The sequence below is a fragment of the Gnatocerus cornutus genome, chromosome 3 (assembly GCF_029298725.1).
Source record: "Gnatocerus cornutus isolate USDA-ARS CGAHR chromosome 3, icGnaCorn1.1, whole genome shotgun sequence".
Classification (NCBI taxonomy): domain Eukaryota; kingdom Metazoa; phylum Arthropoda; class Insecta; order Coleoptera; family Tenebrionidae; genus Gnatocerus; species Gnatocerus cornutus.
Window position 1 is genome coordinate 16,119,128 of NC_142235.1, and position 24,081 is coordinate 16,143,208.

A 24,081-nucleotide genomic window follows, 5' to 3' on the forward strand; every position below is an offset into this window, starting at 1 on the left:
ATAAGGAAGCAATCAAGAATTAAACGTAGATGGGGTAAAGTACCGTGGAAGAAATTCAGGTGCACTTAAAATTTAGAATGTGTTGGTAACTCTGTTTTTTTGACAGTTTGGGGTTAAGTTCTATTCACATTTAAATAACATCCTCATGTAAGGAAGCCCTCTGGCACCGGCCTGCTACAAAAAGAGATGCTTTCACCGGCAACATTCATAATACAATACAATAAGTGACTTCTTGCATAAGCTGGTACTTCCTCATCATTTCTCTCGACTGCTTAACAAGTTTCGTTTTCGCAGCTCTTGGGAATGACATCCTAGAATTACGTCACACGTATGGATATTAAATCGAGATTTACATAATTCGTTAACTTAATACCTGTAGAAATTTGCCGATCTGTCAAGTGTTATTTCCGGTTGCGTGCATTATGAAATGCGTTTTAGCACTCGATTAGCAAGTTCCATTCACTTGCTTTAGTTGCTGTTTTTCTGTAATTTCTGGAGCAACTTTGTGGTAATGGAGAGCGTAATACAAATTATTAGTAATTAATTACAAATTAATTCCACAATTGTTTGAAATAGAAAAAATAACTAAAGTACACTTCCTGGCCCCGACGACCTTTAAAGTTTGATAAATCATCAAGCAAAAACTCAATAATTACCTTAATGTATTGCAGATGCAAGCACGGCCTTGCTACTTGTCAATAATAAAATAAGTCATTACATTTATTGTTTTTAATAAACAATTATTGTTGTATTTTGTGTAATTTGTTTATAGAACATCATTTGCGAAATTCGTGTTCAATTTCTTCGAAATCAATTTGGGTTGTTGCAATTTTTTGTTTAATACGGCTCTATTATGAAAGAATGATGAAATAGTAGACCGGCAAATTTAATAGTTCAAACTTTCGGAAACCGTAAATTGCATTAGAGATAGTTTTCGTCATATTTCGGTGGTTTAGAGATGGCCGCGAAAATTTGATTTTTTTTACAATTTCAGGAATCAAGAATACAAAACAGTTTATTTATGTTTTGTTCATGTTTGGAACAAATTATGCCAAAAAATAACGCAACTGAAAGTGCAGTATTTGTTCAACAACTTTAATTACACATGTAACTGTTCCAGAAGAATTACTTCACTAATTTCAATTTACTTTTCGTTTTGTCCGATAAGTGGGTAAATGACTAGTCTTATTTTCCTTAAAGAAAGGTTTTCGTCACCTTTGAGAAATTTGGAAAAAATAAGAAAAGTCTGAAGAAAATCTGGGCAATATAACGAGAATCTATGAAGTTATAGAAAATCTAGTGAGGTTTAAAGGAAAATATAAAGAGAATTTGAAGACGACTTTATAAGAAAATCTATAAAGGCTCTAAAAAGAGAAAATATAATGTTCAAAGAAACAAAGAAATTATAGACAAAAAGAAGGTACGGAAAACATAAAGAAAATTCCAAAAACCAAGGAAAATCCAAGAATCTAAAAAAAAAACAATGGAATAGTAATCAGACCCAAAGGAAACTAAAAAAAATTATGCATAACCACAAAAGAAAAGAAATATCAAATTCTAGGAAAATCTAAAATATTTAAACAGAATTTGAGAAAAATCTGAAGAAAATCTACAGCATCTAAGGAGAATTTGACCAAATCCAGATAATCTTAAACGAAGTAGAGACTCTGAAAACAATATATGATTTTTTTTAAGAAATTATAGAAAAATTTACAAATCCAATGAGAATCGAGAAACAATTTAAGGAGAATCTTTAAGAACAATGTTGTACAATCAAATCTAGGAAATCCAGAGAAAATAGAATTTTAGATGAGATATTAAAAAATCTAAGAAAATTTTAAAGTGAATTTAAAAAATCAACAGCAAACCTAAAGAATCTAGAAGAATTAAAGAATGTATACAAATGCAAATTCAAAAATTGCGAAGAATTTATAAATTTATATGAGTAAGATATCTAAAATAATTAAAAGGAGTCAAAAAAAAAACAAAAATCTAAGAAATTTGAAAAATCCTACAAAATTGATGAATATAAAATGTAAGACTCACCAATTTATGAGAATTTAAGCCTCTAAAAAAACCAAAGAGAAACCAAATGGCAATTTAGAAAATTAGTCAGAATTGAAAGTGAATTTAAATATAATCTTCGGAAGTTTTTCATAAGACAATATAAAAAAAATAAAGCAAATCTAGGGAATTCAAAAAAGAATGAGAATGAGAATTTAAGCAGTCTGGAAATTTTAAATGAGAATTTGGGAACAATTTAAAAGATAAAGTATAATGTAGAGAAACTAAAAAAATCCAAATTTACTCAAAAAAAAACAGAGACAATCTTAGAAAAATCTGTGATCCAGGGAAAATCTAAAAAGAATTTAAAGAGAACGTAAAAAGAATCAGACTAAGCACGAAGATTATTTAGAAAATCCACCACAGAGAATCAGAACAATCTAATGAAAAGTGTTCAAAGAGAATAGTTGGAAAATTTCCAGAAGAATTAAAAATTGAAGAAATCCTAAAGTCTATCGCAGATGTGGAAAAATGCGAAAAGGAAAAGATTTTGTTTATCCAGAGGATTTCGAATTATTCGATTATACGGTAGCAATTTAAATAAAAATCATCTTCGACTTATGCAAAGTTAAATCCAGTTAATCCATATTTCCGTCGGTTTATACAACGTGTTTATAAAAGTTTCTAGCATCAAGGGTGGCTATGAAAAGTCAAAGAAATGTGCCGCTCATTACAAATGTGGGTTTAGATTTGTCAACTGACATTTGCAATTAACCTCAAACCTGAAGCAAAGTAAGTTTTGAGAAATAAACTGTTCGAGTTGTGGTTTAAAACCTGAAAATCGAAAACTTGGGCACAAAACCGTAACTAAAACGTCATTGAAGTAAGTAACATTATGAATAATTTTCAAGATAGTTATATTCACCATGAAAATAAAGCGGCAAAACAGTGTACGACGGGAATTCCAAAGCCACTCTTGATGCTAGAAACATTTATAAACACCTTGTATAACTTTCATAGAAAGTTCATTCTGTTTTATCCCATAGAAGGCAATCATATTATTAATAATCTTTACTGGAGAAGGGAACGATATTCATCTTTTGGTAAAAATAGGTGTGTACTTTTCTGGAAATTCTATGGTATGCTTCAACACATCACAATAATGTATTACTGGTTGTCTAATTAAGTAATAAATTAAACTCCTAAATAAATAACAATAATAACCTTGAGCTTAAACAGGGTATTAATTTTAAGAAATATTTCTAATTAGATGGCCTTGGTGTAACCGCATTTTCTGTAAACAAGGGAAACAACAATAAACAGAAAAGCCACATTTCCTTAGTTTCGTTTTAACCTTTAACTAGATACAAACGGATTAAAATAAAGATAACTCACTCCTTAAATTATTTTGTTTTTTTACATAACTTTTATACCTCTATCTTACCCAAAATATTTAATTTGACCTCTTAATTCATTCTTTCAAAATTTTTCTCCGATAAGAAAAACTCTGAGTTGAGGTCAAAAGGATTTGTATGATTGCATAAACAATAGACAACTTTTTACATCCTAAAAACCAGATAATGACAATGGAATCATCAGCATTTTATACGAACTTATTGTTTTTGATTAAAATTAACATGAAAAACAAATGAAGCAACACACCGAACTGACCTCTCCCAAGCGTGATGTGTTTTTTTTTTGCTTCTGCTCGCTTTTTGCAGTCTGCACGAGCGCTGAAATTCAACCCAACACCCAGATAACATAAACAAACACTGAATCATCGTCGACCATGTGCTGACACGGAAAGCTCCCGGACTTTTCCATTCCTGAATCCTCTCCCATCTTATCTAAAACAATCAATCTCTAACTACCCGTTATCGGTTGTCATTCATTAACAAACATTAGCATAATTCATCGGTCTACCGACCTTGAACTCGTATCATGTTTATATGTGCTACGGAGGCGATAAGTTCGAAGAAAACACGTCTATGAACAGGAATTTTTACTCCATTTCTCGTCTGAGTTCGGCATGGATCAGATCAAGAACGGATGGTTCAGCGAAATTAACGACTTGTGGCCAGGCCAGTGCATGAGCCTTCAAGTGAAAGAGGTGTTGTTGGAAGAAAAGTCGCAGTATCAAGACATTTTGGTGTTGCAGACGTGAGTAGAGTTATTTATGGAGCAAGAGTGTTGACCGGTTTTGCAGGAAACACCACGGCCGCGCTTTGATCCTCGATGGGATCATCCAATGTACCGAACATGACGAATTCTCGTATCAAGAAATGATCTCATTCCTCCCCCTGTGCGCCCACCCCAAGCCATCCAAAGTTCTTATTGTCGGAGGCGGCGACGGCGGCGTGGCGCGCGAATGCCACAAGCACCCCCTCGTCAAACAAATCTTCCAAGTGGAAATAGACGCGAAAGTAGTCGACGCCAGTAAACGATACCTTCCCTTCTTAGCCAAAGGCTTCTCCTCGAACAAACTCACCCTGCATATCGGCGACGGCTTCAAGTTCATGGAGGATCACAAGAACGAATTTGACGTCATCATCACGGATTCTAGTGATCCTATTGGTCCCGCGGTTAATCTCTTTACTGAGTCTTATTTTAAGTTATTGAAAGGGGCTTTGAAAGACGGAGGAGTGATTTGTTCCCAAAACGGGACGGTCTGGAACGACTTGGAGAAAGTTAAGGAGACTCTGGATCACTGCAAGAAGCACTTTTCGGGGGTCAAGTACGCAGTGACGAGTGTTCCCACTTATCCTTCGGGACAAATTGGGTTTGTCGTTGCTACGACCGGAGACAGGGACGTGACAGTTCCCAGCTACAGGATTGGGGACAAGGAGGCGTCGGAGCTGGAATTACGGTATTATAATGGACAGGTGCATTCGGCGGCGTTCGCTCTTCCGAATTTCGTCAGAAAAGTATTGAATAATTAGAAATGAACAATAAATTATGCACAAAAATGGAGTTTTCATTCTTCAGACTTCTTGTAGTAGTGGTTAAAGACGGAAAATACATAATAATAAATATACAGGGTGAGTCAAGCTTGCGTATTCCTTCTGTGACGCTTTTATAAATACCTCTTTTATATTTTTGAAAAGACGAATGTGTGTTTGAATAAAATGCATATCCTAAAATTAATTTCAATTGACAGAACTGCACCAGTTTTGCCGGGCCGCATTCAACTTTTTTTCTTTAAATGCAACCTACCACTTTTAGTGGAGGATTTTGATGAGTTATTTAGTAAGCTATTCAAAACATCTACTTTTAAATTTTTGGTCGTGGCATTGTCAAGTTATGATTTTTTTCCAAAAATTCTTGAAGTTGCAGTGTCTGATTTAAAAATTGACAGCATCATTGCCTTTCGACATATTAAGGTAAAACTTGACACGTTTAATAACTAAACTATGCTTTCTCTCTTGATTTGACCAGATATTAATTTTATACTTAAATGTAAAAAATAGACGGTTTTAATTTTCAGGAACAAACGGCAAGAACTTGATTTTTTCAAATGGAACCCCCTGTAAATTTTTAGTGTAATATTCTCATCATTTTTTATCTTAACCTCTACACGGTTAAAATAGGCGATTTTTGAGATAATTCATGGTATTGGAGAAATTTATGTACCATACAAGATGTTTATAAATGTTTCTAACATCAAAGGCGGCTATGAAATGTTAAAGAAGTTTGCCGTTTATTTCAAATGTGGGCTTAGATTTTTCAACTGACATTTGTAGTTCACCTCGCTCGTAGAGCAAAGTTAATTTTGAAAAAAAAAATAGTTTAATTATGGTTTGAAAAATGAAAAATAAAGACTTGGACACAAAATCGTAACTGAAAAGTTGTTCACATGAGTTACATTTTAAGTGTACTCAAACATAGTTATATTCACTATGAAAACAAAGTGGCAAAATAGTGCATGGCAGGAATTTCATAGCCACTCTTGATGCTAGAAACATTTATAAACACCTTGTATAATACAAAAAGTTTAACATTAAGCTGTCTTTGAAAACAACATCAATTGAAACATAGAACTTGGTTTGAATGACACGCTTTACAATTACTGACAGTTGGAGGTCGCATACTTTCAATGTTTAGGGGTGGTTTTGTGTTATTAGAAGCATTCAAATAGAGTTTACTAGAAATGATATTTTTACTTATTTTATATCAGTTTTGGTTAACACATAAGGGTAGTAGTAGTGATATTTCGCTATTTATTTTGACGAGGGTTGAGTGTGTAGCTAAGCTATACGTTTCTACTGCTTTTGCCATAATACATTTCGCAAAGTATTTCTATTAATGTTTTGGACGGTTTCAGTTATAAAATGTTTAGTCTTATTTGGTGGTTGGAAGTACTTAATAAATACAGGATGTCCGGAAAGTGGCGCACCACCTTGAACGGGGGTAATTGAGTGGTTCTCCAGAGTACTAAAAAAATGTTAAAAAAAATTCCAGACTCTCTGTTTTCATAGGAAGACCAAAAAAAAATTAGGAAAATGGCAACATTGCTGAACTTTTTCTCCAATAATTTAAATTTCTAGTATTCAAAGCCGTAGTAACGTTGCTGTTGTATTGTTGGCGTTAGTCAGGTCGGCTCATGAACGAGTAACGTAACTATGGTTTCAAGTGAACGATGCCACACTGATGGAGATTGTTGATTCAAAAACTTTGTTAACAGTTTTCAGGCATTTCTTGCAAGATTTTTCCGATTTTCTTTGCACCATGCCTTTGCGCAAAATGTCCTTTAGGTAACAAATTCATTTAAACGTAAAATTATTGCACAGAAATCGTTAATTTTTGCATCAAACTTTGCCTCTTCAATCCATCATACCTCGAAAAATTGAAGACAAAAGTTTTTTTAACATTTTTCCGGTGATCTATGGCATTGTCCGATGATACAGTTTCACGGTGGTGCGCGACTTTCCGGACACCCTGTATTTAGACATACATATCTCAAAAATCGCCTATTTTAACCATGTAGAGACAAAAATTGATGAGAATATAAAACTGAATTCATTAGACTAAAAATTTACAGGGGTTCCATTAAAAAAAAATTTTGGCCATTTGTAAATCCTGAAAATTAAAATCCTCTATTTTTTATATTTAAGCAGAAAATTAATTTCTAATCAAATCAAGAAAAAGAGCATAGTTTAGTTATTAAATGTGTCAAGTTTTATCTTCAAATCTCGAAAGGCAATGTTGCTGGCCATTTTTAAATCAGACTGCAAGATTTTCGGAAAAAAAATCATAACTTCACATCGCCACGACCAAAAATTTAAAAATTGATAGTTTTGAATGGCTTAGTAAATAACTCATGAACATCCTCCACTAAAAGTAGTAGGTTGCATTTAAAGAAAAAAGTTGAATGCGGCCCTGCAAAAACGGTGCACTTCTGACAACTGAAATTAATTTTAAGAGATGCATTTTATTCAAACATACATTCATCTTATCAAAAAATATAAAATAGTTATTTATAAAAGCGTCACAGAAGGAATACGCAAGCTTGACTCACCCTGTATACAGGCTGTTCAAAAATATTTGTAGTTCAACACGTAAAAAATATTCTTCATTGGATGGAACACCTCAAGGCTCCACGTTGGGTCCATTGCTTTCTGGTCAACAGTTCTGCCAAAAACACAAGACATGAAGCAGTAACTCCCAAAATGTACAGCACAAAAAAACTCCGTTAAAGCGAGCTAAATCCAAGGTCTTGTGTTTTTCTCCCACTATTACGTATTTTTTAGCCATAATTTGGCTCTCAAAAAACCACCTGGCCATCAGTCCTGTTTGTACAACTCGCTGAATATTCTCATTTATTTGCTGAAGAAGAGGTAGCCCTCCTTACCACCAGGTGGTCGTGAAGAAAAACCAACTAGAAATTATCATGAGTTATATTTCGCAACGTTTTACTTTACCTTTTCCGAAAGAATTTGAAGATTTTCGTGGTTTTGCGTCAGTTGCTACAATCCCGTAGTCTAAACGCTGCACAAACCCATCGCGTTATTCAGACGGTGTGAGGATCTTCTTCATTGAGATGCGGTTTTTGAGCAAACCATCACGTACCTCCAAAGAAAAAAATAAACTTATTGTTGGTGCGTACAGCAGTACAACTGCTTCATAGTGCCGATTTTTGGTTCGTAGCTCTTGACTCCAAACACCACTAGTTGGTTAACGTAGAAGGAGCTCAAGTTCAAGGCATACAATAAGAAAAAGAAGCAAGAGACTTTCTGGATTGTGCTACTACACTTTTGGGGGGTTGATCCAGCGAGAAGAAAGTGCAGAACTTGAAAAAATGAGTCGCTTGGGGTTTTTTTGAAGAGGTTTTTTCAGAGGACCACCATGGAGACCATGGCGGTGAGAATACACAACCATGTGGTCTTTGAAAACACCACCAAGATCTCGAGACTGCTCTGGATCTTCAGTCTGGGTGGTAGGATGAAGAACGTGTTGGTTACATGGTACACCAGCGATTTCTCTTGTTCTGTCGACTGCGATAGTCCAACTCTTATAACAGTTGCTAGATCGATATTTCTTTGGACCATGTCGTTGTACACCATTTCATAAGTCCCAGTTGCCCTTGCATTTGTCATGTAGGGTGTATTTTCATTTAGATAAATCACTCGAATTTTCATTGCTTCGAAAATCAAATCGAGCATCCTAATAGAGTACCCAGGATCTGTTCTATTGAAGGGAGTTTTAACATTCGTATCAAAATTATTCCAAGTTATGGTTACGTTGCACCCTTCGAATTGCCTAGGGAGTTTGTTTCTATAAGGATTTAGTGATTTTCCCACTGTGACTAAATTCACGACAGTTCCGCAGTGGCTAGAGGCGTGGTAAGGGTACCACGTGATGAACGTCGTCCAATTAGCCACCACCACGTTGTAGATCTTCCATTGGAACAACGTTTCGAACAGTAATTTTACTTCTTCTTCAGTACTGTCATAAACGATTACTAAGAATTGTCCTCTGGTGTTCAAAAACTTCTTCAGAAGTTCAATAGAAGTGATTACAGCACTAGTGTTCTTTCAGTAATGACGTAGTTTCCAAAGCTAGACAATTGATGGGATTTCTGCGGGTGTATCAATAATTTTGTTTGGTTCAGGGTCAGGACAGGGCCGAATCGAGGGTCCAAGTGGCGGAAATCGGAAGTAATAAAAACGATTGTTTTTTTGGGAAAGTGACTCCAAATAAACTCCTGCTGAGATGTCACAGTTTAAAGAGATAAAATTAGTGTTATTATGCGTATTAGGACCATTTCTGGGTGCTTACATTGTAGGTATTACGTCACTCTGAATAAAAACTGAGTTAAAAAAGTAGATCTGGAGTATTCACTCCTATAAAAAAACCAAAATATATCACGCAGACAAAAATCATGCATAATAATAATTGTTACACCCATAATAGGGAGACATTAACTGTGAAACCTGCCATTACCACATAAATTTGAAACGAATCAGTTCTGAATATTAATAACTTTTTTTGTAATACCGCACAGCAGTCTTGCATTTTGGGTGAATGTTGGAGTCCAATAAAACACCTCATAGATATAAAACTTTATTCAACAGTTTCATAAAAATCCTTCTCAGAATCTTCATAACAAGATCAGTCTCTTCATAGAAGTCTTCCGTGGTCACAGCCAGTCCCAGGAACCTAAACAAATGAAAATTAGTTACTAGTCTCTTACCATAATCAAGTTAGTGTGGTGTTGGTCGTCAGGGTTTCCTAGTGTATTAATGTTCCATAAATTTGAATCAAACTTACTCAGTCAGTCGTCTTCACACCCTGCACGTCCCACCATTCGTCCCCCATTTAAGCAATTTACTACACAAAAAAGACGCACTCAACACTCTTAGACAGTTCTTTAGCATTCACCACACTTTTAAACCACTCTGTTTTAACAGTAGTCGTCTCTTCATGCAAACTAATGATGTCATAAACTAAGAGATAGGAAGAGGAAAAGCTCGCGCAAAGCCTAGAGAAGAAGTTGCGCGAGCCTCAACAGTTAAGGGACTTTTATTCTTAAAAAAATAAAAACAAAACACAGATCATCTGCACTCATATAATAAGATCACCTCTTTTACATATTTAAAAACCCAGTCAAACACAATAAACAGGCGCATAAATACAGTCACGATACATTTTCTTCTTTTTTTAGTAAAAATCTTACGTTGAGAGAATCCAATAGTCGTGATGCACGCTGCTGGTTGAAATAGGATAAAAAATAAAAAAACACCGAACGCGGTGTAACAAAAATAACAAAAAATAGTGTTACATGTTCTACCCTCTAAACTACAGCGAGCAAATCTTCCGGAAAGCCCCCTGAAGTCCACATTATATACAAAACCCAATCATCGCGCACATCTTTCTGTGAGTATATTTTATCGAAATTGACTAGTCCTCAAGTAACAAACATAACTGTAAAACGTAACGAAATTTCAATCGCATTCACACAACCCTGCGCTTTCCGAAACGTTTGCTCTGTGCTTCTGTGAAATATATATTATCTTATGAGAGACACACACTAGTGGGCGATTTCGAGAGAGAAGACAACCAAATAAAAAAGAGAAGAAAGTACTGGATTGGGTGAAAGATTAAAGTATATTTGATTTAGTCGTACTTGAGAAATCCTTTATTCTCCTGAGCTTGTTGAGGAGGCGGCCGCGGCCATTGGCCGCCATCTTGGTTCTGACCGCCGCCTTGATTCATCCAATTCAGGAATCCCGGATTGCTGCTACCCCCCTGGTTGCTGCCGTTCGGTGTGTTGCCTGCAACCCCAAATATGACAGTTAAGAGTGAAAGACGGTTGGTGTGAGTAAGAAAGTAACAGGAGGATCATCCTGATCGATCGATTTCTTACTACTCACACGAAACCCGTCTAAGCAACAGTGTACTGAACCCTTACCGCTGTTATTGTTGGGGCCGTTGTTGAAGCCCTGATTGAAATTAGGTTCGGGTTGATTCTGCAAATTACCGATTAGCCCCCAGCCGGCTTGGTTCAATGCGGCAGCGACCAGAGCGGGGTTCATTGGTAAAGCGCTCAAGTTCAAACCCAAACCGAGTGGGTTGCAACTTTGCTGGTTACTACCCTGCTGCCCTTGACCGGTTATACCTATAGGACGGTTTCACATTCATCAATTGGTTTAGTGACATCCAAACATCAAGCATTTTATTTAAACGACATACGTTACATTAAAAAAAAACACAATTCTTCTATGCAACCAACTAAACCATCAACCTACAAATCACTGGGCGACACAATCTATGATCATTATCTTAATGCATCAAGGAACATTACCTCCGCGGATAATTTGGCCAGGGGGAGTTTGGGAGAGGAATTCACGAAGGACGCGGGGGTTAACAGCTTCACTAGGGAAAAAAGTATCAAGCAAACCAAAGGAACCCCATAAATGACTGTAACACCACTGGAATTTTCAACAGGACGGCGACACTGCACATCCTCATTAAGCCCACGTCGCGTTACAATCAATTATTTCATATCACCCTCACACCCCCAAGAAAATCGATTTTTCATCAACTCAAATTGAGCCGGTTCAAGCCAGTTTTAGATTCTACAACACAAACACGAAATAAACATACCCAGAGCCTGTAAATTAGGCATGTCGATGTTCCCCCTGGGTCCTTGATTATTCCAGCTCGCTTGATTAGGTCCTGGATTATATCTCTGTTGGTACATTCCCGGTCCGTCCGGTCCAGGACCGCTCCTATTGTTTCCGTGGTTACCTCCTCGTGGCCCTCCACCCCCATATCCACCGCCCCGTGTTTCCGATTTAGGTGCGGCGTTAGAAACATGTACCGAAACACCCTTAATGATATGATCTTCCCCGCATAAACTCTGCGCTACTTCCGGATCCAAAAATGTGACGAAACTGAATGCTCGGAAGGGTTTTGGGATAAAGACGTCGGTGACTTCGCCGTATTTGCCGAAATATTCGCGGAGATCGTCGGCGGTTAACTCTTCGGTGCAACGACCAATGAACACTTTGCACGGGACTTGTTGGATCAAGCCTTCCTGGAAGAGAAAAAATGTTGAGAACAAAGGAATGGCGATAATATGAATATTTCAATACTACTTAAATTGTTTGCAAATGACGTGCAACATTCCAACGCCCAAGATTAAGATAAGCTGTTTTAAATTACTCTACATTTTAACTACTCTACGCATAATCTCCCTAAAACCGGGCGTCATGTGAAAAATCCCCAACTTGTTTCAGGGACTCTTTTTTCCTCCACTTACTTTAGAATTGGGCACTTTCACATCACACCACCTTCCATCAATCATATGCCTCTGTGCCAACACTCTCATCTGTGATTCATATGATGCGAACCTGATAAAACCGAAACCTTTGGATTGTCCTGTTTTAGGGTCTTTTTTGACCTGGAAGAGTGAGAATGTTACTAAAACACATACAAAAGTGAAACGTGACGCACCTGAGCCATTAGCACTTCACCAAAAGTTTCAAAGTACTCTCGAAGATTCTGTTCTGTGGTTTTCCATGGCAAGCCTAACACTATTAAATCTGTACATCTTAACTTTGTTTCCATGCGCTTTGTTTTTGCTGTGCTATTCTCTAAGTTGTCGTCGGATTTTCGCTTGTTTTCTGGAAAAAAAGAATATAGAAGTTATACCCGAAAATGTGTAAAAAGAGACCATATGGTAGCATAAAATTATACCATCTAGTCCAACAGACTTGTATCTATCGTTAAATTTAGACTCATTTCAAAGATTAAATTCCAAAACGTCAAATTCGATGATAGTAATTTGGATCACAAGGCCGGAAAATGCTCTTTTGGAAGTCGAGTGAAATTGCGAAGACGAGACGGAGTCGAAGACTTCCAAAAGCATTTTCGGACGTGTAATCCTCACTATTTTTTAGGTCAACAAAATTTTGAGAATCAAAAAAGAATTCTGATCTAGTGACTTTTACTCTCCTAGTAACATTTTGGAAATAAAACATTCTAACCTCGTTTAAAATACCTTTGTCAATTAATAACCGGTAAACAAAAACAATATCTAGTTTCTTTTTTGAAGGCCTTTATGTCTCCAAAAACATTAAAAATAGACGCCGGCCTAAAAATGTATATTGAAGCTACCAACATTAAAAATATGCAACGCCTCTTAGATGGAACTTGAACTGTCAATAGACACGGCTACCAACCGTTGTTCAAATTCTAAGGCTACTGAGACGGTGTGAATTCAACAGTGGTCAATGAACGGCCTGGAAACTAACCTATTCCAACCATTAATTTCCCCTATGAACAGGTGTCTCGGACCGATGCCACATCAAATAAAAAATTCCCTGTCACGTGAGTCATTGAATATCAAATTTGACACTGTGACCAATTGTCCAAAAATAATCCAAGGCTTGCTGTGATGTAAGTAATCAATGAAGCGCGCTGTAATTTCCCCACAGATCGGGCCCCCACGGATACCAACCTTTGGGAAAAACACAATAGAAAATCTGCGACCCCCATCCTATTTCCGGTGGCGGATGCAGCCTCCCTTCACTCAAACGCACCCCTCTCATCGCTTTCGTCTCTGGATTTCTGTATTTGAGTCCCGAGGAGCCCGGGAACTGTGCCGAGAGGGTGCTCAAAAGCAGAGTTCCATCATCTTCAGTGGGGAGTTCGATGGGTTCCTCGCCCTCATCTTCAGCCACTTGCAGATATTCCACCGACATTCTCACTCACGCACCCTCACACAATCACACACCTTAAAATTAAGCGTATTTGTAAATACGCTAGATGCACGCACTTGTCACCGAAAATAAAATGGCCGGTCAATGCAGATGCGTATTTGTTTTTGACGTACTTCCGGTTTGGACACACTTGATTGGTTGACCGAGATTCGGGTTTATGGCGAAATTTGATCTTAATGGGGGCGATTGGCGAGTTTGGGGGACCCTAAATGATGCATTGTGGAGGTATAAGACCCGAGATGGAGGTTACAGCGGTTTTATTGTTGAAAATTAAGAGGTTGACTGGGAGTTGAGAGATGACAAATGACAGGTGGCGGAGCCGCGCGAAATTTAAACCGCGCACAATTGAAAAAATTGATTTCACGTTTTTCACGCAAATTCAAGCAACCACAGTACGACTAGTCTTAGAACATCTCTAGGAATAAGAAGCAATTGATACTGAAACCTCGCTTAGTCATGAGAAAAAAAAATCTTCAAATTTAAGTACCTACATCTGATTTTTACTTTTATGTTCGCCGGTCTAGCAGCCCCAAAATAACAGATTTTTGTCCATTTAAACCATCAAGATGGCGTTACCTCCTTCAAAACATTAAAACATCAAATGGTGGATGCGCCGGGTCAGGATTTCAAGGCTTTCCAGGACCGGGCTCAGAAAAACACTCGCATTTCCAAAAAACATTTTGGTAAACTTTGGACTTCCATTTATAAACAACATAAACTAAACATGATTTTACAATGTAAATCGTAATCAGATAAAGAGAATTTTTTTACAAATAAGTACAAAATAAGATTTTGTACAACAGTGTAAGTGAAGAATGAAAAATACGGCTCGTCCGATACGTTTAAAGCCACCGAAGCTCTGACAAGTACGATAAAAACCATCGATTTCCCATAAAATATCATTGAGATTTGGAATCTTCACTGTAGTCGTCACTGCTGGATCTAATATCGCCTTCCATTTGTCCAGCATTCAAGGAATTCGCAACAATTTTTAGTATTAAGTATGTCCAGAAAATATGCAGAACTAGCAAAACACAGAGCAAACTATTAAAAATGTAGTAAGCTGGGAACATTGGGACGATTTTCGGCGCGTCGATCGAAGTACTGCAACAGAAATTTAATACAAAAAACGAGTTTTTTTGCCCTTACTTTCTGATGATCCAAAAGGGATATACGCCCAGTCTTGTCACTATCCATAGAACTGTAAAAACACCAAAAATTGTGTCACAGATCTTCTGGTAACCCGAATATTTGGCCATTTTCGCCGCTTCTAGGAAAATATCGGCACAATCGTGGACGACTAGGACGAGACTACCGACGCGGAAAACGTTCACTACCCAGGAAAGAACCATTAGGACGATAGTGGCGATGTGATGGATGAACATTTGCCAGAAGTCTTTACGTTTCACATCGAAGAACTGGCTCACGCAAAGGGACCAGTAGAAGGACATGGAGATCATGTAGTACCACCAAATATCGTTTGTTACGCTTTGGTGGGGAAAGCCATTCCTGAAACAAAGAGTTGGTTACTGGCGTTGTGGTGGCAAGCCTGATCTATCCTAATTTGACAGAGGTACCAACATAAAACTATCCAAGGCCTCCTGATAACGATTTCAAAATCGCAATTCTCCTTCTTGACAAGTTTATTCAACTTATTTTATCGGTGTCATTACATAAAAATGTTTTTCCAGTAAACCAGTAATTAGAGACGATAAAAGTAACGAGGCCATTTACGTGCATAATAGACAATAAAAACTACTAGGTAATCGCCGCAAATAGAAGTTTCACAACAATAATTGTTAAAAAATTCATAATTAAACAGTACTACCAACAAGATTAGGGTTTTTAGAGAGTTTTTTACAATCTTTATAATTCCACACTAATTGCTACTTCTGAGATATCACAATAAAAACCATTACTCATTACAAATTTTATCAAATTTCGAAAGAAACAAAATTATCGATAATTGCACCTGATCTTATCAATAATCGCGAAGTCTATAACAATTATATTAAATGATAAAATCAGTAATCGTTGCGTGTTCTGCCCAAAATGCTGCAACGAGCGAAATCGTTCATAGGCCGCCCCAAGCCGCCCCCTGACATCTACGAGGCGAGTGACTGCTCCCATTTGCGGCGTCCTCTTAAAACAGACACTAAAGTGGAGCAACTCGTTGCTATAGCTGAGAAAATGTCAATTGATGACAAACCTCACAGAAAACGGAGCATGTCATTTCGTCTACGCCGTAAGAAGCCCACCGTTGACTGATCTCGCAAACCACGAATGTAATTAAGTTAAATATGTACAATAAAATCTGTTTTCCCAAATTGATTAATTAGCCTTGACACAATTTGGTGTTGACTCACCAGCATTCATTGATGCTCCACAGCCACGGCTTGTTCCAAAGCACAACGAGGCCGTAGATAAAGCTAGACGTGTAGTACAGACACCTCCAGGAGTTTTCACAGAATTTTGTTAAAGTGGAGGGTTTGTTTTGACCTTTTCGTAGCCTTAACCATCTCTCAACTTGGCGTTCACTCAAATCCACTTGCTTCGCCAAGCCTTGAATCTAAACGGGGTTATTAGGGGTAACGCGTGGGGCAAGGGGGTACCTGTTTGTGTTTCCATCTCTTTGAATTGATATAAGCCTTCTCCAGGACGCTATTAAACGGGGCTTTCTTTGGTTTCGTGTTTTTAATGCCTAACGAAAGCCCCACGGGGGCGAACCAATACCTGGAAACATTAAGTAATGAAATTACAACAAAGCGGTAATCATAACCTCAATTTACTTTTCGAGGACATATCGCAATGCGAGCATAACGAAAGCCATAGGCAGGGGGTACAGGAGGTGTCTGTGGTCGGGATGATGAATTTCGCTGCTTGACTCAGGGGCTATGTCCTTCCATGTCGTGTTGGGGGGCAACCAAATGTACTCGTTCCAAAAAGTGTCCATCACAGTTCGGTACAGCCCAGCCATGATTTCTTATTTCCAATCACTTAAATTCCACTAAACACTAATAGAACATACTCTTAACTTAACCTAGAAGTGGAATTTCAACGCCGGTGGTGTTTTATTTCGGAATTTAAACGGAAAACAGACAACACCCTCGAATTACTCATGTCATTTTGATCGCGTACTGGAGTTACTCTGCGTGACGGATTGCCGATCATACGATCTTTACATACAATGGAAATTGAGGCAGGTGACTCATTAGTTGACAAAAAACAACAATTCTGAGTGATTCTGATAAGATTCGTGTTCAATCATCATCCAATTAATTCATAAAAAGAGAGGTGTGCTGAGGTTAAATGCAGGACGTCATCGTTAGGTTAGGGTACAACCGGAAAATCGATGAAATACCTTTGTTGGGTCATTAACTCGAGGGTTGCTGTATTGGTGGTCAAGGGGGAAAGACAGACCTCAACAACACGCAAAGCTCGGAAAATCCATGAGTTTCTTGGAACTGTGCGCACACTCTGGTGGTTATACAACAAACTATACACTGAAGCTTTTGATGAGTTTCCGACCCCTTTCACCAGTTTTTCTAATTTTTTCGTCTTCTGAAATAATGTGTAAATGAATCGGCCCTGAATTTAAGAAGTCACGTCTTTTCTTATTTCAGATGATGAGTTAAATTTAAGTTAATAGAAAGTCACGTCTTTTCTTAACTGGTACCATTATAGTATACGTCAAAACTCTAAATGCAATTTATGTCGTTGAAGTTAGCTTGGGATTGGCTTTTTGGTTGCGCCGTAACATAGGCAACACAACGAGCACTCGGCTTTTTTTACAGTAGACCAGACAAATTCTGGAATTTCGTGGGTATTTTCATGTTTTCGCTACTTTTCTTTCAAATTTATGGCAATTTGACTTTGGAATAATAACCTCCCATTGTAACAATCAATACTTTGGTGTAAAATATACAGAAAAGGGATAATCAAAGGGGGTTGTGCTGCCGCCTTTTTCATCACCGTTATCGTAAAAATCCAGCATCTACCCCGGTCGCAGTGATCCCAAAAAATAGAGAAAAATTCACTGATAAATCTCCCATATCAAGTTTGTCCCCACCAGCCGTCAGAGGGTTGTAATCTCGCCCCATTTATATTCACCCTCTAAAAATGTAAAAAGTCGAAAATGTACCCCAACGGCATTAGACCCAAAAAATAGAGAAAAATTCACTGATAAATCCCCCATATCAAGTTTGTCTCCACCAGCCGTCAGAGGGTTGTAATCTCGCCCCATTTATATTCACCCTCTAAAAATGTGAAAAGTCGAAAATGTACCCCAACGGCATTAGACCCAAAAAATAGAGAAAAATTCACTGATAAATCTCCCATATCAAGATTGTCTCCACCAGCCGTCAGAGGGTTGTAATCTCGCCCCATTTAAATTCACCCTCTAAAAATGTGAAAAGTCGAAAATGTACCCCAACGGCATTAGACCCAAAAAATAGAGAAAAATTCACTGATAAATCTCCCATATCAAGTTTGTCTCCACCAGCCGTCAGAGGGTTGTAATCTCGCCCCGTTTAAATTCACCCTGTAAAAATGTAAAAAATCGAAAATGTACCCCAACGGCATTAGACCCAAAAAATAGAGAAAAATTCACTGATAAATCTCCCATATCAAGTTTGTCTCCACCAGCCGTCAGAGGGTTGTAATCTCGCCCCATTTTAATTTACCCTCTAAAAATGTGAAAAGTCGAAAATGTACCCCAATGGCATTAGACCCAAAAAATAGAGAAAAATTCACTGATAAATCTCCCATATCAAGTTTGTCTCCACCAGCCGTCAGAGGGTTGTAATCTCGCCCCATTTATATTCACCCTCTAAAAATGTGAAAAGTCGAAAATGTACCCCAACGGCATTAGACCCAAAAAATAGAGAAAAATTCACTGATAAATCTCTCATATCAAGATTGTCTCCACCAGCCGTCAGAGGGTTGTAATCTCGCCCCATTTTAATTCACCCTCTAAAAATGTGAAAAGTCGAAAATGTACCCCAACGGCATTAGACCCAAAAAATAGAGAAAAATTCACTGATAAATCCCCCATATCAAGTTTGTCTCCACCAGCCGTCAGAGGGTTGTAATCTCGCCCTATTTATATTCACCCTCTAAAAATGTGAAAAGTCCAATATGTACCCCAACGGCATTAGACCCAAAAAATAGAGAAAAATTCACTGATAAATCTCCCATATCAAGATTGTCCCCACCAGCCGTCAGAGGGTTGTAATCTCGCCCCATTTATATTCACCCTCTAAAAATGTGAAAAGTCGAAAATGTACCCCAATGGCATTAGACCCAAAAAATAGAGAAAAATTCACTGATAAATCTCCCATATCAAGTTTGTCTCCACCAGCCGTCAGAGGGTTGTAATCTCGCCCCATTTTAATTCACCCTCTAAAAATGTGAAAAGTCGAAAATGTACCCCAATGGCATTAGACCCAAAAAATAGAGAAAAATTCACTGATAAATCTCCCATATCAAGTTTGTCTCCACCAGCCGTCAGAGGGTTGTAATCTCGCCCCATTTTAATTCACCCTCTAAAAATGTGAAAAGTCGAAAATGTACCCCAATGCCATTAGACCCAAAAAATAGAGAAAAATTCACTGATAAATCTCCCATATCAAGTTTGTCTCCACCAGCCGTCAGAGGGTTGTAATCTCGCCCCATTTATATTCACCCTCTAAAAATGTGAAAAGTCGAAAATGTACCCCAATGGCATTAGACCCAAAAAATAGAGAAAAATTCACTGATAAATCTCCCATATCAAGTTTGTCTCCACCAGCCGTCAGAGGGTTGTAATCTCGCCCTATTTATATTCACCCTGTAAAAATGTAAAAAATCGAAAATGTACCCCAACGGCATTAGACCCAAAAAATAGAGAAAAATTCACTGATAAATCTCCCATATCAAGTTTGTCTCCACCAGCCGTCAGAGGGTTGTAATCTCGCCCCGTTTAAATTCACCCTGTAAAAATGTAAAAAATCGAAAATGTACCCCAACGGCATTAGACCCAAAAAATAGAGAAAAATTTACTGATAAATCTCCCATATCAAGTTTGTCTCCACCAGCCGTCAGAGGGTTGTAATCTCGCCCCATTTATATTCACCCTGTAAAAATGTAAAAAATCGAAAATGTACCCCAACGGCATTAGACCCAAAAAATAGAGAAAAATTCACTGATAAATCTCCCATATCAAGTTTGTCTCCACCAGCCGTCAGAGGGTTGTAATCTCGCCCCGTTTAAATTCACCCTGTAAAAATGTAAAAAATCGAAAATGTACCCCAACGGCATTAGACCCAAAAAATAGAGAAAAATTCACTGATAAGGCTCCCATATCAAGTTTGTCTCCACCAGCCGTCAGAGGGTTGTAATCTCGCCCCATTTTAATTCACCCTCTCAAAATGTGAAAATTTGAAAATGTACCTCAATGGCATTAGACCCAAAAATTAGAGAAAAATTCACTGATAAAGCTCCCATATCAAGTTTGTTTTCACCAACCGTGAGAGAGTTGTAATCTCGCCCCGTTTAAATTCACCCTGTAAAAATGTAAAAAATCGAAAATGTACTCTAATGGCATTAGACCCAAAAAATAGAGAACAATTTATCGAATAATCTCCTATATCATATTTGTTTCCATCAGCCGTTAGGGGGTTGTCAGGCTTATTAAATAAATTATTTTTTTTTTGGCAACCCATAATACACTATCTGTGTATTGTATAGTGCTTATTTAGATTTTCGGAATTTTGAATTTACCGGCACATCGTTATTTTCTATTAATTAAATTTAGAATTTTTAAATTATCTCACAAGTAGATAAAGTTAGGCATCTGAGCATATTTTTTTTAATTCAGAATCAGTAAAATGTGTACATATTCTGTTTTTTTCTCGGAGGAGGCCGTTTCAGTCATCTTAGCTCTGTGTTTTTTAAAATAACTGGAAAACGTAAAAAACACAAAATTTAGAATATACAGTAAAACTCAGTACAACATTAGCATAAAATTATGGCTTATCACTTATCACTAATTGATTGTGTTTTGTGATGCATGAAACTCATACCTGGCGTAATTTTGTATTTAATTTTTGAAATACATTTTTTGAAAATAAAAACTGAACAGAAATTGGAAATTGTAGCTCAAATTTACACAAAATTATGAAGTTTAAACTTATTTTGCGATCCTCGAACTGGACTCACCTAAAATAAATTTGGTTCATCTCAGTTTTAAACCCCTCATTTGTGATTTTTTTTTTAAAGTTTTTAACCAAATATGTAATTTTTCTGATAAATTGGTGTTACTCTATCCTGAAGAAAAAACAATTTGCCGGTAAATTCAAACTTAAAAAAAATGACACTGCAACTTATTACAAAGAAAGGTGTATTCTGGGTTGCCAGAAAAACACTCTCTCTTTTGTTTTAAAGGTAAAATAATTAAACATTACAATCTGATAGTTTTTGGAAGCAAATGTGATTAATGGAATTAATTAGGATTTTTTTTTCTATTTTCTAACATTAATTCCATTGGGGAACATTTTCGATTTTTTACAATTTTAGAGGGTGAATTAAAATGGGGCGAAATTACAATCCTCTGACGGCTGGTGGAGGGAAACTTGATATGGGAGCTTTATCAGTGAATTTTTCTCTATTTTTTGGGTCGAATGCCATTGGGGTACATTTTCGATTTTTTACATTTTTACAGGGTGAATTTAAACGGGGCGAGATTACAACCCTCTGACGGCTGGTGGAGACAAACTTGATATGGGAGATTCATCAGTGAATTTTTCTCTATTTTTTGGGTCTAATGCCATTTAGGTACATTTTCGATTTTTCATATTTTTAGAGGGTGAATTAAAATGGGGCGAGATTACAACCCTCTGACGGCTGGTGGAGACAAACTTGATATGGGAGATTTATCAGTGAATTTTTCTCTATTTTTTGGGTCTAATGCCGTTGGGGTACATTTTCGACCTTTCACATTTTTAGAGGGTGAATATAAATGGGGCGAGATTACAACCCTCTGACGGCTGGTGGGGACAAACTTGATATGGGAGATTTATCAGTGAATTTTTCTCTATTTTTTGGGTCTAATGCCATTGGGGTACATTTTCGACTTTTCACATTTTTAGAGGGTGAATATAAATGGGGCGAGATTACAACCCTCTGACGGCTGGTGGAGACAATCTTGATATGGGAGATTTATCAGTGAATTTTTCTCTATTTTTTGGGTCTAATGCCGTTGGGGTACATTTTCGACTTTTCACATTTTTAGAGGGTGAATATAAATGGGGCGAGATTACAACCCTCTGACGGCTGGTGGAGACAAACTTGATATGGGGGATTTATCAGTGAATTTTTCTCTATTTTTTGGGTCTAATGCCGTTGGGGTACATTTTCGACTTTTTACATTTTTAGAGGGTGAATATAAATGGGGCGAGATTACAACCCTCTGACGGCTGGTGGAGACAAACTTGATATGGGGGATTTATCAGTGAATTTTTCTCTATTTTTTGGGTCTAATGCCATTGGGGTACATTTTCGACTTTTCAAATTTTTAGAGGGTGAATATAAATGGGGCGAGATTACAACCCTCTGACGGCTGGTGGGGACAAACTTGATATGGGAGATTTATCAGTGAATTTTTCTCTATTTTTTGGGTCTAATGCCGTTGGGGTACATTTTCGACTTTTCACATTTTTAGAGGGTGAATATAAATGGGGCGAGATTACAACCCTCTGACGGCTGGTGGAGACAAACTTGATATGGGAGATTTATCAGTGAATTTTTCTCTATTTTTTGGGTCTAATGCCATTGGGGTACATTTTCGACTTTTCACATTTTTAGAGGGTGAATTAAAATGGGGCGAGATTACAACCCTCTGACGGCTGGTGGAGACAAACTTGATATGGGAGATTTATCAGTGAATTTTTCTCTATTTTTTGGGTCTAATGCCGTTGGGGTACATTTTCGATTTTTTACATTTTTACAGGGTGAATTTAAACGGGGCGAGATTACAACCCTCTGACTGCTGGTGGAGACAAACTTGATATGGGAGATTTATCAGTGAATTTTTCTCTATTTTTTGGGTCTAATGCCATTGGGGTACATTTTCGACTTTTCACATTTTTAGAGGGTGAATTAAAACGGGGCGAGATTACAACCCTCTGACGGCTGGTGGAGACAAACTTGATATGGGAGATTTATCAGTGAATTTTTCTCTATTTTTTGGGTCTAATGCCATTGGGGTACATTTTCGACTTTTCACATTTTTAGAGGGTGAATATAAATGGGGCGAGATTACAACCCTCTGACGGCTGGTGGAGACAATCTTGATATGGGAGATTTATCAGTGAATTTTTCTCTATTTTTTGGGTCTAATGCCGTTGGGGTACATTTTCGACTTTTCACATTTTTAGAGGGTGAATATAAATGGGGCGAGATTACAACCCTCTGACGGCTGGTGGAGACAAACTTGATATGGGGGATTTATCAGTGAATTTTTCTCTATTTTTTGGGTCTAATGCCGTTGGGGTACATTTTCGACTTTTTACATTTTTAGAGGGTGAATATAAATGGGGCGAGATTACAACCCTCTGACGGCTGGTGGAGACAAACTTGATATGGGGGATTTATCAGTGAATTTTTCTCTATTTTTTGGGTCTAATGCCATTGGGGTACATTTTCGACTTTTCACATTTTTAGAGGGTGAATATAAATGGGGCGAGATTACAACCCTCTGACGGCTGGTGGGGACAAACTTGATATGGGAGATTTATCAGTGAATTTTTCTCTATTTTTTGGGTCTAATGCCGTTGGGGTACATTTTCGACTTTTTACATTTTTAGAGGGTGAATATAAATGGGGCGAGATTACAACCCTCTGACGGCTGGTGGAGACAATCTTGATATGGGAGATTTATCAGTGAATTTTTCTCTATTTTTTGGGTCTAATGCCGTTGGGGTACATTTTCGACTTTTCACATTTTTAGAGGGTGAATATAAATGGGGCGAGATTACAACCCTCTGACGGCTGGTGGAGACAAACTTGATATGGGGGATTTATCAGTGAATTTTTCTCTATTTTTTGGGTCTAATGCCGTTGGGGTACATTTTCGACTTTTTACATTTTTAGAGGGTGAATATAAATGGGGCGAGATTACAACCCTCTGACGGCTGGTGGGGACAAACTTGATATGGGAGATTTATCAGTGAATTTTTCTCTATTTTTTGGGATCACTGCGACCGGGGTAGATGCTGGATTTTTACGATAACGGTGATGAAAAAGGCGGCAGCACAACCCCCTTTGATTATCCCTTTTCTGTATATTTTACACCAAAGTATTAATTGTTACAATGGGA

General features: G+C 37.5%; 3 protein-coding genes across 5 annotated transcripts; 1 reads left to right on the forward strand and 2 right to left on the reverse strand.

Annotated features, from left to right (window-relative positions):
- Positions 1-3,712: 3,712 nt before the first annotated feature.
- On the forward strand, positions 3,713-4,970 carry SpdS (Spermidine Synthase). Its single transcript, XM_088032011.1, has 2 exons — positions 3,713-4,164; positions 4,211-4,970. Exons 1-2 carry the CDS (start codon positions 4,034-4,036, stop codon positions 4,941-4,943), a joined length of 864 nt encoding a protein of 287 aa, XP_087888137.1. The 5' UTR covers positions 3,713-4,033; the 3' UTR covers positions 4,944-4,970.
- A 5,619-nt stretch (positions 4,971-10,589) lies between these two features.
- LOC148177528 (TAR DNA-binding protein 43-like) lies at positions 10,590-14,026 on the reverse strand. The gene is made up of 6 exons (XM_088031967.1): positions 13,466-14,026; positions 12,460-12,629; positions 12,266-12,406; positions 11,608-12,040; positions 10,913-11,119; positions 10,590-10,775 (listed from the first exon to the last, which is right to left on the reverse strand). Exons 1-6 carry the CDS (start codon positions 13,707-13,709, stop codon positions 10,618-10,620), a joined length of 1,353 nt encoding a protein of 450 aa, XP_087888093.1. The 5' UTR covers positions 13,710-14,026; the 3' UTR covers positions 10,590-10,617.
- Positions 14,027-14,527: 501 nt separating this feature from the next.
- schlank (ceramide synthase schlank) lies at positions 14,528-17,181 on the reverse strand. Of its 3 annotated transcripts, none has more exons than XM_088031992.1 (6): positions 17,089-17,181; positions 16,517-16,723; positions 16,340-16,460; positions 16,094-16,296; positions 14,877-15,236; positions 14,528-14,831 (listed from the first exon to the last, which is right to left on the reverse strand). In XM_088031992.1, exons 2-6 carry the CDS (start codon positions 16,702-16,704, stop codon positions 14,627-14,629), a joined length of 1,077 nt encoding a protein of 358 aa, XP_087888118.1. In that variant the 5' UTR covers positions 16,705-16,723; positions 17,089-17,181; the 3' UTR covers positions 14,528-14,626. The 3 variants fall into 3 exon arrangements, with proteins under 3 accessions (XP_087888118.1, XP_087888117.1, XP_087888116.1); XM_088031991.1 differs by having other exon boundaries at positions 16,517-16,734; positions 17,089-17,180; XM_088031990.1 differs by lacking the exon at positions 17,089-17,181 and having other exon boundaries at positions 16,517-17,041.
- Between the last annotated feature and the right edge of the window lie 6,900 nt (positions 17,182-24,081).